At 40.4% G+C, this 19,016-nt stretch overlaps 2 protein-coding genes across 6 annotated transcripts; one reads left to right on the top strand and one right to left on the bottom strand.

Moving 5' to 3' along the window:
* Positions 1-1,723: 1,723 nt before the first annotated feature.
* Positions 1,724-9,774, top strand: LOC142527283 (putative serine/threonine-protein kinase PBL17). Of its 5 annotated transcripts, none has more exons than XM_075632042.1 (6): positions 1,724-1,868; positions 3,515-3,768; positions 3,844-3,988; positions 8,408-8,544; positions 8,620-8,746; positions 9,195-9,772. In XM_075632042.1, exons 2-6 carry the CDS (start codon positions 3,553-3,555, stop codon positions 9,575-9,577), a joined length of 1,008 nt encoding a protein of 335 aa, XP_075488157.1. In that variant the 5' UTR covers positions 1,724-1,868; positions 3,515-3,552; the 3' UTR covers positions 9,578-9,772. The 5 variants fall into 5 exon arrangements, with proteins under 5 accessions (XP_075488157.1, XP_075488158.1, XP_075488160.1 ...); XM_075632043.1 differs by having other exon boundaries at positions 1,733-1,868; positions 3,522-3,768; positions 9,195-9,773; XM_075632045.1 differs by having other exon boundaries at positions 1,861-2,000; positions 3,522-3,768; positions 9,195-9,773.
* A 5,040-nt stretch (positions 9,775-14,814) lies between these two features.
* LOC142525824 (uncharacterized) lies at positions 14,815-18,291 on the bottom strand. Its single transcript, XM_075630113.1, has 2 exons — positions 15,669-18,291; positions 14,815-15,623 (listed from the first exon to the last, which is right to left on the bottom strand). Exons 1-2 carry the CDS (start codon positions 18,289-18,291, stop codon positions 14,815-14,817), a joined length of 3,432 nt encoding a protein of 1,143 aa, XP_075486228.1.
* Between the last annotated feature and the right edge of the window lie 725 nt (positions 18,292-19,016).

The following is a 19,016-nucleotide window of genomic DNA, read 5'->3' as shown; positions in this document are numbered from 1 at the left end:
TTCTAAAAGGTAGAGTCCAATTGCATCCCTATGCAACCTCCGCGTGTTTTGCCTCACGTTTAATAAGGACCCAATAATATGACGTCGTTTATTTTCGCGTGCCAAACCGACCCATCAATATTGAATTGTAGTAGACGGTCGCCATGAGTTCCCCCAATAATATGAGCCGAAGTCATGGGAGTTCCACTCAATTCACATCATATGTCCGGTGGAAGTCACAGCTTTCCGGCGTCCAGGCCTCCCCAATAATATGAGCCAGACACTGTCCGCGGGTAGCGATCAACATGCAACCACTATTGATGGAAGGCAAGGAAAAATTAAACTCTTTTAATTTTTACTTTTACGGTTTGATATGAATTTTGAATCATATTCAAAATGAGGGATTTTAATTTTAAAATTGTCTCATCATTTTAATTTCAAATCGCGTGCCACGAGTTTGTATGTTTGCCGGATCCATGCAACAATATTATCTAATAATATACATACATGCATACTACTATATATCACATATATCATAATATGACATTCAACAATAAATAAGGATGATCGATCGCCAACACTATTAGATCCACGTGAGCCAAACATGGATCCTGGTCCAAAACCTAGGTGAATGCAGGGATGCAAATGCAACTATTACAAGAGCTTCCAATATTTTACATGTCTTCATCTCGTTCATCGGGCCCACCATCTTCCAGTCTTGATCTCCCACTATTTCTAATAATTACATTTAAATAGCCATGGCACATAAGGGATACATCTCATGGGGTGGGAACGGGCCATAAACCATGCCCACTTTAATAATATCAAATATTAATAAAAAACCGAATAAAACAGTAAAATATCCTAACATACACCTAACACATTGGTCAAGGCTCTCGATCATCCTTCATGCATTTAATATCAAATATTAATATCAATTAATTAAACAAATTTAATTAACTGATCAATCATATATCTAATAATTTATCACTAACCACCGACGCCTGCGTTAGCGCAGCGGCCCTGCGCGCACGGACTGCCCGGAACAGTTCCGGGCAGATTTAATTTTTTTTTTTTCGAAAATCTGGAAAAAAAAATAAATTTTCGTGGTGCTAAATTTTCTGAAAAACTTTCTTGTGTGGTTAGAAATAAATTATTCAATATCAAAACCATACGATTTAGAAAAACCTTGGCTCTGATACCTCTGTTATTAAAAAATTAATAAATTAAATAAACTAAACATACAGTTTTTTTCCAAAAGATTTATCTTTTCATGATCTATAACTTTAATAAAACAATTATTTTTTCAAATTCCAACAAATCAATATCAGATTTTGGAAAGCTAAATGGTTATTATATTTGCTTTGCTGTCCGAAAACAATACATTTGAGCTATGATCATAGATATTTATTAATTTTATTTTTATCATGATGATAAAAATTAAGTAATAATATATTTGAGTCGATAATTATTTTTCATAATATAATTTTTAAATAATCTAATAATTTATAAATAGTTTATTTACTAATAAAAAACCGATAAATTGATATTCCAATTTACCTATATATGTACAATTCGTGTACTCCCCATGTTTGGAGAAATTGGTTAAATAACTTCGGTCAACATTTTTTTTAAGACAATGACCTTCTCAAGTGTATTTGAAGTACACTTGATGAGCTCATTTTCTTAAAAAAAGAGTTGACCGAAGTTAAAAAATAAAATACCGCCTCCTGTTTATGTTTAAATTCAAACTCTTGTTTTAGGTTCTATGAAAAGCAAATCCACGCCTCTCTTCAAACTATTTGTGAATCCTCCTTGAATTTCTTCAGACTTTCTCCAGCAACGTTAAATATCCTTAGGAATTAGGGCACTTGAATTTGGCGACAAGGGTATGCAGCCTCAATATTTTCTATTTAAGATATCAGGATTCTTCTATTTGTTTAAAATCTCAATTATATCTGGTTTTTCCCGATTACGTGTTAGTTATATCCCATGTCAAAAATCTGTCAGAGTCGATATTAGTAAGCGATTCTTCAGAATTTTTTTTCGCCTTTGTTTGTTTGTTTTTATTGTTCTGTAAGATAATATTAAGAATTATTTTCTGAGATATGGAGTAAGGAAATTCCCATGCTTGAGAAAGTGGTTAACTAACCCATGTTTTCCATCCTTTGATGCCTTCGTAATTTTTATTTCACAATCGAATTTTTCTGATTGCCTGTATTTTTCCTGTTCCTTTAGGGATTCTGCAGGCGTTTTTTGCGAGGGAACTCGGCGTTTTAGCATTATTATTGCATATATTTAATTTTAATTTTTGCTGATTTTTTCGGCTGAGGATATACACTGAATGGGTTGTGGAACTCTGTTATTTCCCCTGGTTTCAATTTCTTTATTTTAAAGGATTTGGAGTATGTTTGCATATTTTTGTTTTTGCATCTCATCTATTTGTCTTCTGTCCAGACTATGGTTCGCCGAAACGGGTACGGAACGGCCGGAACCGGAACGTCAGCAACCTTGACGAAGTTCCGGGTTGGAACCGGAACGCAATTCGCGACGGTTTTGTTTTGAACTGTCGCTATTAGCGACGATTTTATGTATGTAGCGACGGTTTTTATTCGTCGCCGATTTACATCGGCGACGGGTTTAATAACACCGTCGCTATAATTAGCGACGGTTTGAATAAAACCGTCGTCAAATTAAAATCGGCGACGGTTGAGTCAAAACCGTCGCTATATTTAGCGACTAATTTTCATAAAACCATCGCAAATTCGAATCAGCGACGGATTTAATAATGCACGTATCTTTGCTTTCTAGTACAAATAGTGCAATTGTAGGTTCTATTGCACGTCGTATCTTTGCTTTGTAGTACAAATAATGCAATTTTGAGCACATGCATTGTTTGGATAAAACCGTCGCCAATTTAAATGTCTTATTTACATCAAATAATCTATTTAAATGATATTTATTTTAATTTTTATATTTCTAAATATTTTCCAAAATTTTTAATTTTTATATATTTATAATATTTTTTTTAAATACCCGTTCCGCGACCGTTCCGTGAAATTTCATTGTAACTGGAACGGTAGCATCCGTTCCGATCTCCGCGACCGCGACAGCGAACCATGGTCCAGACCTTTAGTCGACATTCAATTGAACTATTTTTAATGTAATTTTTTTTTTTTAAATTTTATCCAGGCTAGCTTAAATATTGCCTGCTTTTCTTGTTAGTTCAAGAGAATTTTCTTACATTACTATCAATCTGTTAGTTCTGCAGAACGACTAACACAATCTCTTCTTAGTTGATGTTTTTGCAATGATTTTCTTATAATTGGATAAATTGATACTGATAATCTTGCTGATGCATTAGGCCATGTGGCCCAACGTTAGATCATGAATATTTGTACAAGTTATTGAGTATTAGCTGTTTTTTTGTCCTCAAGGTTTTGTTGGATTAGATTACATGTGCTTATATTTTCCCAAAAGTTCTTTCATCAGATCTTGCCTCCTTGAGAGAATAATTTCCTATTTTGTAAACTAGTGTACAGAAGTGAAGACTTGGACTGGAAGATTGGCGAAATGGATTACGATACACTTTCACAAGTCCCTTATGAGAGTTTGCTTTGTTATACCGATAACTTTAGTGAGGAAAACTTCCTCGGCCATTTCCAAATCGGAAAATTTTACCATGGAAAAATTGTACGAAATGGTGGGGTCCAACATGTTGTGGTGAAGATATGGGAAGTTCCTGTAATATACAGCTATCGACCTGGAGAAAACGAACTTAGATTATTGGTGTGTTATCCTCTAGAGAATGCATGTTTAATGCTTCCGTTGAGAAGTCTGACAGATGACACCTTGCTTGTCTAGGATGAGCTGACTTTACTTCGCCGCCACACGCTAATCAGTCATCCTGGTCTGGTAACATTGTGCGAATACTGCTTTGATGGTGAACATCTTGGTGTTGTTTATGAGCTCAAGGCACTTGATTCTCTCTATTACCTCATTCCAAAAGGTACCTAACTTCTCTTTGCTGAAGTTTTCAAATTGTTAGCGCCACAATCAAGTTTCTCCTTGTTAACGCAAGGGTAGTTGTCCATCATGGTGGAGATATGATACATGCTAACTTCCACTGAATCCAACACAAGCATAATTACAATGTTTAATCACAAAATAAAGATGAAAACTCGATTATATAAATACTAATCTGAGTAAACAAACTCAACCAAGGGATATTCCTTTATACAAGAAGAAGACACTCCCATCTCCTTGCCCTAGCAACTGCTAGCAAAAAATTGTTTAATGAACGTAAATGTCCAACAACCAATTCTAGTGTTGTTTTTATTACCTTTTCCCGCATGCAACATCCCCCTCCCCCCTCTTCTCCAAGTAATTCTAGGTGCGACACATTTGAGCCCATGACGATACTATGTAGACCATAGTTGTCAATCGCGCATAGCGCCCCGTAGCGCAAAAGTTGTCCGTGGCTATAGCGCATAACGAATAGCGGTAGAGTTATTTGAAAGTGAAGCGCCACAAGTATATAAATATATAATATATAACATATAGTAACATCAATTCAAAAACCTTAATTTTCAGCATAATATTCCATCAACTTTAATGGTAAAATACTAAAACCTGAAATTATTTTTAAGTTTTTTAATTGAAATATCATAGAAGACACAAAAATAAAGCAAGAAATGCAGAAAAATATAATTTCCAGCAAAAACCTAACTAAGTACTAGGGGTGTCAATCGGGTGGGTTGGGTCGGGTTTTAGGTCAACCTGCGAAATTTTTTTTATTTTTTTTTCAACCCGAACCCAACCCGAACCCGAAGCAACCCGAAAACCCCCAACCCGAACACGAACCCGTATAACCCGACTCAACCCGTCTAACCCGCCTAACCCGAATTTTATTTATATTTTTTAATTTTTTTAAAAAAAATTAATGAAAAAAATTCAAAAAAATAAAAAATAATAATAATATTTTAATTTAAACACATAATAACAAAATTTTCGATTTAAATTTGAAAGTTTAATCGTAGAAAATTAAAAGTATATTTACTAAATCAAATAAAAAATTGTTAAAAAAAATAAAAATATGCAAAATAAATGTTAAATGATGAAAATTTATCATATAAATATACAATAAATTTTGTTCAAGCATACAATATATAAAAATATAGTTAATATTTTCAAAAAAAAAGTTCGCGGGTCAACCCGCGACCCAACCCGAAACCCGCCTAACATGGCACTAACCCGAATCAACCCAACCCGAAAAAACCTCAACCCGAACCTGATTTTTTTCGTGTTGGGTCGTGTCGGGTTGACGGGTCGTGTCGCATTTTGACACCCCTATTAAGTACTTGCCAAAAAACCAAAATTAGAGAAATAAAAGGACAGAAAATAAGCATGTAGCTTCGCTTTGCAATAGCGCCGCTATTTCAGCTATCGCGATTGTCGCTATAGTGCCAATAGCGAGAATAGCGAGCGCTATTGCAAAGTCCATGGCGCGTAGCGATGTGGTGTCGCTTCGCCACGCTATTCGCTATAGCTAGGGCTGCGAGGGCTATTGACAACTATGATGTAGACTATTTGGGCCCAGTCTACTCAAGCCCCTATCAATACCGCCCTTTTGAAAATCAGTCTTGTCTTCAAGACTGAAACTTGAAACTTGATCTACTATGAATGCCGCCTCGGTTGCTTCCTTCTTCCTTGTATACACGACCATCATTGCTTTTGGGAAACTGATACTAGCCGACTGAACTTTTTGCCCATTGCTGGCATCAAATTTTACTGAGTCAACTGCCTTTCTTCGTACCATCCTTTTGCTAAAGAGAAAATAACAAGTCCAGATTCATCTCCTTGCGAACGAAGCAAATTTATTATTGCACTCTCTTGAGGAGTAAGTCCAACTCGTGCACCTATAGCTGTTATGATCCATGTCTTAATAGCTAGCAGCCCCTTTAAGAGGGCAATTTAATTTGACGATATACAATGTGCCTTGTATTTTTGTGCTGTTAATTCAATTTCTCTTCCAGCCCATCTAAACTCGAAATGGACATATTAAGCTCTTTTACGTCTCCGCTTAGCAATATACCCGTCTTTCTCAGGCCCCATGGCAAGGTTACACCAAGAAATGCATATTCCAGTGCTATATTTTTCTTCATATTCGTCCCTTTCTATTTTTTGTTGCTATCGTACGAACTCCGCTTTTCATTCTTATCCCATAACATATCCCACTTGGTGTAATCTGATGCTCTCCTAATTACAAATATATAAGTTATCATAAACTAGCAGCCCCAATTTCTTCACTTAATCACTTCAAATTTCCAAATAAAGTTGTGGCTTTCGCCACTGCTCATCACTACCAAAATATGAATTCCAGCAAGAGAACCTAATAATTTCATAGGGTAAGTTGGAGATTTACCTTCCACCGAGTACCCTGGATCCGCGCAGCCCTACTCTTTCAGTCCTAAATCCCTCTACAGCTTCTCGTTTTTGTTCAAGCCACTTTTCTCCATCATCTGTCAAAATTTGGAGGTAAGTCTGCCCACAATTATGCTGCCTTTTTTTTGCGGTGTGATATGGCTTAGCCTTCCCAAAATAGCCTAATAATTGTAATTGGTCCATGGTTTATTTCTTCTTCCAATTGTAGACTATGTGCCTCATAAACTAGTAGCTCATCACGAAAACCCACTCCAGTTGTATCACAAACCCGATCACAGCATTAGAAAGCTCGACTGACTTCTCTTCCTGCATCAACGACGCGACACATCCATAAGGCTTCACCGCTTTCCGTCCACTGTATTGTTTGATCAATTCCACCGTTTTCTTTTCCATTTGCGGGAATCAGTAGATCTTCGGCCCGAACTTGTTCCATCAGCTGCTCGCCCCTTTGAATCTTGCCTAACAATATGCTCCAACAACGATTTCTCATGAGTCCTTAGATCCATGGAGTTTTGTATCAATTTTTTATCCCCTTCAACATTGTGCAATTGTTCTTTTGAGATGCAACTAGTGGAATCAACTCTTCTTATTAAGGCTTGTCCCAATTCCTCACCAATCTTTTGGTCCTCTCCTCACAAAAGGAATTTGGTCTACTTTGTGGCTCTCGACCGACATGCTCGGAATGCATTTTGAGATTTGCAACCGCTTCTTTGGTTTCTGCTTTAGCACTATGTTAAGTTTCATGTGAGTTGACAATTTGTTGTGAATCTCCCTTGAAACTCTCCAGTTGATGAATACTTTCGTCAGCGATTTTGTTTCCAGCAGCCCTTGTTGCCTGGATTCCATTTTGTTCTCCAATTTAATTCATCGATTTTTCAGTCTTATATTTCTCCTCCTTTCCACCGAAAAATCTACTACTGATCAACCTCGCCCAATTTTGCTTCAATAGAATACAACCTGTCTTTTGTTTTCGATCTCTCTCTTCTAACCCCATCACTAATGTGTCCAGCACTCTAATCTCGCATCCACTTGTGTAGCTTTCATATCCAGTTGGGATCTGACCAATTGATACATACGAACTTCCATTGAATCCAACACAAATAGATAAATTACAATGTTTAATAACAAAATAAAGATAGAAAACAACTCGATTAATAAACACTAATCTGAGTAAATAAACTCAGCCAAGGGATAATCCCTTTTACAAGAAGAAGACACTCCCCTCCACCTGCCCAAGCAAGTAGCAACTGCTAGCCAATAACGAACATGAATGTCCTCTAACCAATTCTAGTGTTGTTTTTATTGCTTTTTCGTTCTCCAAGTAATTCTAGGCACAACACATTTGAACCCATAACAATACTATCCTACAACTTATTTGGTCCCCTAACATGATCTATTGTGCACTTATCGGCTCTGAGAAATTATTGTACAAAATTAAAATTGTTGCAAGTTCTACTTGAAATATCGTTTGATCTGATTCAATAAAACAAGAAAATGGCTCTGCCATTGAGTTAGCTGATACATCCAGAATATCCACCTCAACCGCGAAAGATAGCTTCATACACTTGATCGGTATAGTCTGTACCCTACTAGGACCAGTGAAGCAGCAAGGAAACAATGGTGAGATGGTAGTCCAACAAGCAACACAGAAGATATAATACTCTTTAGCTTTGATTCAGTAGGAAACCAATTAATTGCAGAGAGAAAATCTTCTGTGACCTGGTCACATATTGTTTGTAGCAAATTAAGAAAAAGAAGAGCAAAATGTATCCATTTTACTCTATCACAATTTCACAAACTGAATTGACGCTTGGTACTTTCGGAATTTTTATTTTGTCCGTACTTTGAAGTTCTTTTGTGTCTGGTGTGAGCTGTCACCGGAGGTTTCATATTGCTGGTCGATTAAGATGTGTATTTTTTGGGCATGTTCACTTATTATACAGATGTCATCTCAATTATTTACCTAAGCGTGTGTTATCTGTAGATGGTTTTACTTGGCTTCAAAGAATCAAAGTTGCCCTCAGATTTGCTATTCTTCTCAAATTTTTACATGCTGGAAATCCGAGATACAAGCCCTACATTGTTCGCAATCTGGATGCTGCTCATATACTTCTTGAGGAGGTCTTTTTCCCTTATTCGACTATGTATTATGGTATAAAGTTATCGTTTGTTGAAATTTACTCACTTATCACGCAGGACTATAACCCAAAATTATGTGATTTTGGTACGATCACTGGTGGGATATTTCCAGACAGAACAAAGATAACAAAAGTGGTGGTCCGTGGGTGCTATGGTTATATCGATGAACGTGCAGCCATTCTAGGTATGCCATCCCTTGTATTCTTAGCTCCACTGAGGTAAGGATGAAAACTGTTGTTTATTGTGGGCCGTTAAACAGTTATAGTGCTGGTTCTATAAATTTTGTTTTTCTTAAAGAATTTATTTATTGTTTCTACCCATTTGTCAAGTTAATTTTTCATTAATAAAAAATTGTACTCGTGCACCAAGCATAGCATGAAACCATTACCTACATTCAGGACAATCATTAAGCTTAAAACTAAGCTACGTTTTTGTTGGTCACAAGAAGTTGTTTATAAAATCCGTAGTTGATTTCCATAATCAAAGTAGATTACTTGGTTTGCAAATAAAGCACCAATATATGATCTTATTCTCAGCAGTAAATTTAGCTCCTACCAGAAGTTAATACTACAAAAGTGTGTTGAGTCTAACTGTTGATTTTCGATTAGATGTATTATTGGGTTTTCTGGCAGGTATATGGTCAGAGGAGCAGGATGTGTTTGCCTTTGGGACTATACTTCTGAGCTTGATATCTAAAAGAGTTTATACTGAAGAAGATAGGGTATGTAAGATGCCAAACGTTAATGAATGGGCTTGGGACAAATATCATGATAACTTGGACAATTACTCACTTGTCCATGAAAGTTTAACGGCTGAAGGTGATTTCGATCCTGTCGACGGGCGTAAAATTACTTGTCTGGGTATACAGTGCCTTCATGATTCTGATTATTACCGACCTACCATGAAGCAAGTTGTGAAGAGATTGCTGAAACTCAAAGTAGTGAAGCGGCATGCAGACTTTGTAGGAGTAAATATAATGCATTCCCCACGAGAAAATGGCTACCCAAGTCAGTAAATACACTATTGTTTAGGCTGTTTGTGTTGATTTATTATGGTACCATTGTTAGATGTTGGTGTAGCATCTTATTCTGGATTAATGTTTATCAAATCTATTTAACCGACTTTTGGGTGTAGTTCATTTCACATTATATTTAGAATTGAGGATTGGGAGACTAAATTGGAAAAATAGACGAAGTTGCACCTCCAGATCGTTTGTTTCTTTGAATTTTTTCTTCCAAGTTGATGTCGGTTAATTTAGTTAGTTTTTCTTCTTGCATGGTCTATATTATAACAATTGGTTCCCCTTTCAATTCATTGAAACAAGGGTTGCCATTAGACAACCTTACCCAAGAATATTATCATTTGGGACTGTTAGATATGTGGTGTTGGACAAGCGAAGATGTCGAAGCGTAACACGAGTGATAAAAAAAAAATTGATTGATACAGATAATTTGTATTAATTTGACTAAATGTGTGGTGTTTGGTGTGTATGTGTTGAACAATCAATAATTATCTTATCCATCACAGTAAACAATATGTTATAGTGTATCTAATGACCAATTAATTGGGTGTGCCTGAAATGAATGGCCAAATTAATTTCTGGCCATTTAAATTTGGGTGACATCGAGTTTTTTTTTTTTTTTTTTAATTCCTAAACTATGGGGTGGGGAGGGTTCGAACCCAAGCCACTATATAGGGGAAAGATTGTGAGACCCCACTTGAGCTAAAGCCCGGTCTCAGGTGACATCGAGTTTTAATTGGCAATAGAAGGCATATCCAAACATATGTCAAGGATATTCCACATTTTTTTCAAAGTTAACACTTGCGTTGGCATGATGCATGAGACATGGGATTCGTTTCTTAGGTAATTAAATGAAATTTGGATTTTAAATGACGTTAAATAAAAATTTATTAGGACGATTCTTTTTTTTTTGTTCAAGTTAAAAGGATGGACAGTATGGTTTTCGACACAAGCAAAATAATTTTGTCAACCATATTGTTTATTTCAACTCGCGGACTACAATTGGATCACAAAGAGAAAGACGTTAGATATCTTCTGTTTTATGATTTGTATTAATTTTGGATAAAGGTTTGGTAAAATGTACTATTATTTGATTATAATCACAATATTTTTCAATAATTGTATATGCGATGTCTTTTGTTATATGATTTTCCAAAAAAATATATTCAATTGCTTAAAAATATATATTAAATTGAAATTAGTTTCCAATTATACTTGAATGTTTAAATCTCTTTAGTTCAACTCCGATATCATCAATACTTTACACAACACTCCCGCGGAGGATGGAAAAAGGGGTTCAGCCCGACATCAATGAGGCTACCTCTGTACTCACTGGATGATTGATAACACAATTTCCTAGTCATCCAAGCCGTCTCTCCGCCACTAACCTATTTTCATTCTACTACGTGCTTCACAAACAATCGTTCACAACTGGAAATCATAATCCAATTCCACTGTGGTTTCTAAGCCACAAGCTTTTGTACTATTTGCCATTGGCACTGGCATCACTTTTAACTTTGAGAAGATGATTTTTAAGATTGTTGATGTGATCTCGTTGAAATGGGTGAGCCGGGTACGGGGCTCCAACGGACCAAATCAATAATTTATAGTGTTTGGGAATTTGAGTGAAGACAATGGCTTAGATCAACATCTGCAAACAAGAAAGTAACTCGTGAATGGGTGCCGGAGGGATGTCCGGTGTGGCCACTCCGATGCTTAAGTCAGCAGGCTTTTAAATGAACACAAGCAATATTTGAGGGAAAATATGTAAGTGCTTTTAGTTCAAAGATTTCAGAATCATTAAATGACTTTAATACCTGCTATTTATAGTGGAAGAATGGGTAGTTACCTCGATTATCACACCACCTACTAAGTCGGTTTACCATACTAGCTTCTGATGACTTCTCGGACACTCCAAACCCAAGTGGTTTTGACATATTAGACTGCCTGTATCGATCACACTCGAGTGTGGTGCAACTCTCGAGGTGGCCTGGGTAGTTGGTTACCTGGGTACCTGTATGAGAGACCGGGTGGAGGAAAAGTACCCGGGCAGTTGGCTTCTGATCCGGGCTATTCAACCGATAACCCGGGTCAACATTAACCCGGAAATGGGTCATCATTAACCCGGACCTTTACAGGGGTATCACAACACATCCTAAAAATAGTCGGGCTAGAGCTTGACTCGCTGTCCCGATCAGTCATGCATGTTTACTCCAAAACATATCCCAGAGTGAATAAGAGCATTGGGTCTCTAAATATCCTGCAGAAGTGATGAGGTGTCAGGTTTCCATATCTCTCAGGTTTTGAACATTCATTGTTTAGTACTCTCGGGAAATCCAATGAATGTCATTATGCTGCATGCGTTAACAGTGATACCGTCGAAAATTGTTCGTATTCCGAGGTAATAATGAGCCTGTTTCCTCGATATCCGTACACGTCTTTTCATCTACCTGCTCAATTTTCTAGATTCCCTCTGATCGTCCGATTGGATTCGGATCGACGGTGGAGACTGATTCCTTCCTATATATATATACAGTAACCCGCTTACATATTCTCCTACATTCCATCAATTCAGTCCTCAAGAAGTGCAATGGCGGGTTCCAGTGGTTCGAAAGCTCCCGACATGGCAGCAGAGTTCATGCAAGCAGCTTTTGAGAAACGGAAATCTGAATTGGAAGATGAAGTCTTCCAAAAGATCCTCCATTACTGGGAGGAGCTGCAAGGACTTCAGCTTCTTCACGAGTGGGAGGAGGCTATCACTCCTGAGCTGGTGGCCAAGCTTGCAAAGTATCGAGAATGATTGCAGATTTCTGATACGGAGAACCTCTTTGAGGACGACTACATCCTCCAACTATTGCTTCATAAAGAGAGGAGGACGCTGCAGAAGATTGCCGACTCCGCTAGCTTTATGAAGGCGTTCACTGGTAGCTCTGTAAAGAGTTTTGTGATTAAGTGGATAGCCTCTGTAGAAGAGGAATTTTTTTAATGTAACGGGTAAAGAATTCCCGGAATAATAATAATAAAAAAATGCTTATCTAGTTACTCTTATTGCCCGTATTTCATTGTCACTGCATGATATATGTACCATAAAATTAATCAGAATAAATATCCAGAACTGATAAGTGACCAACTGAAAAAACCGGGCCCTAAAATTCCCCATGCTCAAAATGAAGTACCGGGGCCTTACTCCTCCCGGGATTAAGATAAGATGCCGGGGACTCAAACTTCCTGGGCTTAAGATAAGATGCCGGGGCCTCAAACCTCCAGGCTTAAGATAAGATGCCGGGCCTCAAACCTCCCGGGCTTAAGAGTAAATGCCGGGGCCTCAAACCTCCCGGGCTATAATGAGATCTTGGGTAACCCACGGGGTGCCATGATAACGCGTGCCCTATCTTTCAACGGTCAAGAACGTTTCGTATTTCGAGGAGCCGATAAGTCTGACAGTTTTAATTATTGCGTGTGCCCCATCGTATGTCTGGTACAATTTTCTAGGCAAATCGTGGTCGTCCACGCGTGTTTTTTAAATAAACGGCTGAGATCTTCCCCCACCGCCTATATATACTAACTAACAGGTTTTCCAAAAATTACTCTCAAATTCGAAATTGCAGCGAAGCTCTTGCGAATTCTCTTCTCGAGACTCTATTTGTGCGAAATCATTTCCAGCAATCTTCCACCGCATATATCATCGTAAGTTTCCTTCTCTTAAAATGTCTCACTCTACTTCTTCCACCTCAGGAGCGAATGCGCGAGGCTCTCCTAGCGCTGAGTCTTCCGCACTTCGTTCCGATTCTCCCACCTCTCCCCCACGTCGCTCCATCACCCAACCTTCTAAAAAACCAGTGGCACTTCCAACCAAACCTCTCTTTTCTAAACCTTCATCTTTTGGCCCCTCTCGGGCCCGAGCTCTTGCGAAGAACAAGGGTAAGGGTAAAGCCAAGGTCTCGAGTCCTCGGGCGATCGAGATCCCGGGAACTCCCTGGTTCTCCTCTATGCGAAGCGCCTTACGCTCTGGGGCAGATGAGGAACTCCGAGCGCTGGGCAATATTCCTTCTTTCGTTTCTATCTTGATACCTGGGCCTTCTGATAGGGCCGATAACCCTCCTCCCAGGTACACAACTTTCTTTCGGGACCAGGTTAGGAATGGTCTTCGATTTCCCGTTCATCCCTTTTATATCGATGTTGCCAAATTTTTTAGTGTACCTGTCAATCAACTTCATCCCAATTCTTTCAGGATTATGGCCTCGGCCTATGTCCTTTTTAAAATGAATAATCTTCTCATCACCCCCCTCATCCTTCACTATTATTTTTCTTGCCATTTCGGGGATAATGCATTTTCTCTTAAATCCCGGCTAAACACCCGATTCCTTGATGACATCCCTTCCTCTCAAAAGGGATGGAAAGGAAGATTTTTTTTACATCCAACTCCTGGGTCCTCTACCCTGTCTAACCCGGTTTCTCCCTTCCCTTCCCCAACAACCTTCCCTTCCTCCATCCTACAAATTTGAGGAGCCTTTCCCCATGAGTCAAACCCTCGTGGAGGGACACAAGTACTCCTCTTCCATCCTTATCTCAGAAGAGAACTTAGTGGCCTACGGGTTGAGTTCCCGGGCTGAGGACCCCATAGACCGGGTAATTGATGAGGTGGCTGGCTCGGGCTCTCAACCCGGTACATACTTTATCTTCTGTGCTTCCTTATTTCTTTGTCCTGTTTATTTAATGTATCACAACCCTGTCACTCCTCTATGCAGATAACTTTGAGATGCAAGCAGCTTTTGCTAAAAGGCGTGCAGCTGAGAAGGTAGCCCGAGAGAAGGAAATGGCGGCTCGCCGGGCAGCTGTGGAAGAAAAGAAACAACGGGATGCAGAAGCAGCAGCCTTGAGAGCTGAGGTGTCCCGGGAAGAACCTCCCCAGGATGGCGCTTCCCGGGCGATGACTGATAACTCGGAGGAATCTGAAGATCTCATTTCCATCAGTCAGAGAAAACGAAAAGCTACTGCAGAACCCGAGCTAGTTATTCTCGAAGACCCTCACGAGGGTGACCAAGGCGCCTTCCGATCTGCTCCACCTCCTCCTCTCCCCCCCAGTCCAATGAAGAACCTTGCAAAAGCTCCCTCCAACCGACCAGCTTTCTCTAGCCAACATCTTCTTCGAGCGAGCTTCCGCTGTTGGTGTTAAGCGCTTCAAGAAGGTGCTCAGCCCTGCTAAATAGCTATTCTGAAAAGCACTCCCTCTAGTGTGAGGTTTTTGGAGGGGTCCAACCGTCTTTTGTCCATTTTATCATTCGCCCGGATACTTCAGAGTGAGTCATGATCCTACCCAGAGGACTATTGGTAAGAACAATAACCTGATGTGACAGAAAGTAAGGTCTTAGCTTTCGGGCTGTCATGACCAGGGCCAAAACAATTTTCTCCACTTCGCTATACCGGAGCTCGGGCCCCCTCAGAGCATGGCTGACATAATAGACAGGCTTTTGATCAGTTCCTTCCTCTTTTATCAGAACAGAGCTGACAGCATACTCTGTAGTGGACAGGTAGACATATAATTTTTCCCCGGGTTCTGGTTTCACCAACACAGGGAGCCCGGCAAGATGAATTTTCAAGTCCTGGAAAGCCTGTTCACATTTCTCATCCCATCCGAATTGCTGGGCCTTCCTTAAGACTTGAAAAAAAGGATAACTCCGATGTGCTGATCGGGAAATAAATCTGGAAAGGGAAGTAATTCTCCCAGTTAGCTTTTGTACCTCCTTGAAAGATCGGGGAGATGGCATGCTTAGCACAGATTTGACTTTCTCTTGATTCACCTCGATCCCTCGGTCTATCACAATGAATCCCAAGAATTTGCCACTCTTTACGCCAAAAATACACTTGACAGGATTAAGCTCGATTCCATAATGTATGAGAGTGGCAAAAGTTTCTTCTAGATCACTAACAAAGCTGGCACCCTCCTGGGATTTGGATAGAATATCATCCACATAGACTTCCACATTCCGTCCCAGCTGCTTCTCAAAGATTTTATCCATCAGACGCTGGTAAGTAGCCCCTGCATTCTTCAACCCGAAAGGCATTACAATATAACAAAATGTACCTCTCGAGGTGATGAAGCTGACTTTGTCTTGATCATTTTTAGTCAGGGGGATTTGATGGTACCCCTGATATGCATCCATGAAACTTAGCAATTCATAGCCCGAGGTGGAATCCACCAGCTGATCAATCCTGGGCAGAGGATAATGATCTTTGGGGCACGCCTTGTTGAGATCGCGGAAGTCTACACACATGCGCCACCTCCCGGTAGATTTGGGTACCAAGACCACATTCGAAAGCCATGTGGGGAATTGAATTTCCCGAATGTGGCCAGCTTTCAGAAGCTCCTTAATTTGCGCATCAATCACTTTGTCCTTTTCAGGGCCAAAGTGCCTCATTTTTTGTTTTACTGGGTGAGATCCCGGGAGGATGTTCAATTGGTGTTCTGCTATCAAGGGAGAAATCCCTGTCAAATCTTGTTGGGACCAAGCAAACACACGAATATTAGTTTTTAAACAATTAATCAGACTAACACGAGTAAATATACTGAGATCTCGGGCCACCCGGATTTGTTGGCCTGGTCCGATTTCTATTACTTCTTGTTCTTCTTCTGCCACAAAATGCACCTCTCCTCTCCCCATCGTTCTTTCCCCGTCCACCCTTGCCTTCTTTCCTTCCTTCCTTGTTCTACTCTGATCAGCCTGGACTGCCTCCACATAGCATTTCCGAAAGGATGGCTGATCTCCTCGGACTTCTCCCACCCGAGCTCCTACTGGAAATTTTATCTTTTGGTGGTATGTGGATGCTACGGCTCTCAATTCGTTCATAGCCGGTCTCCCCAAAATGATATTATATGATGACGGGGAATCCACTACGGTGAATGAAGTCATCACCGTCCTCTTAAGATCCTGAAAACCCAAGGTTAATGGCAACATGATCTCCCCTTCCGGGTAAACCATATGGCCAGCAAAACTAAAGAGGGCAGTCTCCACAGCCTCTAGGTGGTAGCCCTGCAAATCCATCTGTACAAAGGCATCTTTAAAAATTACATTTACAAAGCTACCTGAGTCCACAAAGACCCGTAGAATATCATAATTCGCCACTCGGGCTTGGATCACCAGGGCGTCGTTGTGGGGCAGATTCACCCCTCTCAAATCTTCCGGGCCAAAACTAATAATCGCCTCATTCCTTTTTGCTCCCTCTACCTCCAAACATTTCCTCCTGTTTATCCCCTTCCTTGCCCGGTTGGAGTCTCCATCAGTAGAGCCTCCTAATATCATTTTGATCATTCCTGTGGCAGGGGACGAATTCTTTTTTCTCTCGGGCTCAGGCTCCTTTCTTCTACTGGGCTCAATCCTCGGGATATTCCTCATACTTCCTCCTCGGACGCTGGATCCTGGTGGCCGAGATGTCCAAGGTGGCACTCTCGGCCTCTGGCTATTGTTACTGGGTCCCGGGATGGAGGGTGAGACATAATTCCCCTTTAGTGCCTTGCAGTTTTCAGTGTTATGGTGGCACACTTTGTGAAAAGAGCAAAATCCACTCTTTTCTGGCAGGGATAACTGATGATCCGGGGCCAAATCTCTGCTGCACTCCTGCACTTCCCTCTCCCGAGCAATTTTCAGAGGCACGTGGTGAGAAAAGTGCCCTGTATTGCCTCTTTTCTGTCCCCTCTCCTCGGGCTTAGACACCCGGTCTCCTTTTTCCTTTCTCACAGCCTCCCTCTTCTGTTTCTGGGCCTCCTCCATATTGATATATTTTTCTGCTCGCGACAATAGATCCTCGAAATCTCCCGACACCTTCTTAGTCAGTGACTTGAAGAATTCACCCTCTCTCAAACCCTGGGTGAATGCAGTAGTCTTTGTTTCAGTGGCACAAGTAGGGACGTCTAGGGCCACTCTGTTGAATCTTCTGATATAGGCCCTTAAACTCTCTTCCGGGTTCTGCTTAACTTCAAAAAGACTAAAAGCAGTCTTTTTGTACTTTTTACTGCTGCTAAAATGGTGTAAAAACACCTTCTGGAAGTCTCCAAAGGAACTGATACTTTGGGAAGTCAAGCCTTCGAACCACCTCTGAGCTGAATCCACCAGTGTTGTTAGGAACACCTTGCACTTGATTCTATCAGTGTAACAATGCAACATGGCCATGTTTTCAAACCTGGCCAGGTGTTCCTCCGGGTCTGCATTGCCATCATAGTCTTTCACCTTCGCATATTTGAAATTTCCAGGAAGAGGCTCCCGGACGATGATATCAGAAAACGGGCATCCTCTCGGGATTGCCCGGGCAACGCTCTGTCTTTCCAACTGTCCTTCCAAGACCTTCATCTTCTGCCTTAATTCCAACAATTCCTCTGCCACGGTAGGAGATTTGGACCCAGCGCTGGATCCTTCGTCTTCTCCTACCATCTCGTTATCCCTCCTCCCCTGCCCCTGCTCCTGCTCCTGCTCAAATCCTTGCTCATGTCCCTGTTTATCACCCTGTTTATCACCGGGTGGTGTGACAGGGTGAGAGACCTCCTTCCTGGCCATAGCTAGCACGATGACATCGGCCATCATTTTCTTTAACTCTTCAGGGGTCAGGGTAATGAGGTTTGGTCCAATGTTATTAACATCAGCTTGTCTTGAAGTTTGTCCCCCATCACCCTGGGCGTGATAATTACCCTGGTTGGTTCTTCTCGTACGAGCCATATCAACGTCTCGAACTCAGTGATTCCCATTGACGGCGCCAATGATGTGATCTTGTTGAAATGGGTGAGCCGGGTACGGGACTCCAACGGACCAAATCAATAATTTATAGTGTTTGGGAATTTTTAGTGAAGATAATGGCTTAGATCAACACCTGCAAACAAGAAAGTAACTCGTGAATGGGCGCCAGAGAGATGTCCGGCGTGGGCACTCCGATGCTTAAGTCAGCAGGCTTTTAGATGAACACAAGCAATATTTGAGGGAAAATATGTAAGTGCTTTTAGTTCAAAGATTTCAGAATCATTAAATGACTTTAATACCTGCTATTTATAGTGGAATAATGGGTAGTTACCTCGATTATCACACCACCTACTAAGTCGGTTTACCATACTAGCTTCTGATGACTTCTCGGACACTCCAAACCCAAGTGGTTCTGACAGATTAGACTGTCTATATCGATCACACTCGAGTGTGGTGCAACTCTCGAGGTGGCCTGGGTAGTTGGTTACCTGGGTACCTGTATGAGAGACCGGATGGAGGAAAAGTACCCGGACAGTTGGCTTCTGATCCAGGCTATTCAACCGATAACCCGGGTCATCATTAACCCGGAAATGGGTCATCATTAACCCGGACCTTTACAGGAGTATCAATTGTGCTACAGTTTGCTAATGGAGGATTAAAGTCAACCAAGAAGTCTTTTCCTTCTCTTATCTACGGGATCTTGGAAT

Source organism: Primulina tabacum, chromosome 15, assembly GCF_025594145.1.
Source record: "Primulina tabacum isolate GXHZ01 chromosome 15, ASM2559414v2, whole genome shotgun sequence".
In the NCBI taxonomy this organism is placed as follows: Eukaryota; Viridiplantae; Streptophyta; class Magnoliopsida; order Lamiales; family Gesneriaceae; genus Primulina; species Primulina tabacum.
The sequence above is the reverse complement of the archived record's forward strand: the minus strand, read 5'-3'. Positions and strand labels throughout refer to the sequence as shown.

Excerpts from the sequence above, each read along its gene's own strand:
- LOC142527283 (XM_075632041.1), top strand. The coding sequence starts at position 1,871 with ATGCAGCCTCAATATTTTCTATTTAAGATATCAGGATTCTTCTATTTG. Across the intron at positions 2,001-3,514 it reads ATCTGTCAGAGTCGATATTA|TGTACAGAAGTGAAGACTTG; the intron begins GTAAGCGATTCT and ends TTTGTAAACTAG. Across the intron at positions 8,545-8,619 it reads CTCATATACTTCTTGAGGAG|GACTATAACCCAAAATTATG; the intron begins GTCTTTTTCCCT and ends CTTATCACGCAG.
- LOC142525824 (XM_075630113.1), bottom strand. The coding sequence starts at position 18,291 with ATGGCTCGTACGAGAAGAACCAACCAGGGTAATTATCACGCCCAGGGT. Across the intron at positions 15,624-15,668 it reads CAGCTTCATCACCTCGAGAG|GGGCTACTTACCAGCGTCTG; the intron begins GTACATTTTGTT and ends TGAAGAATGCAG.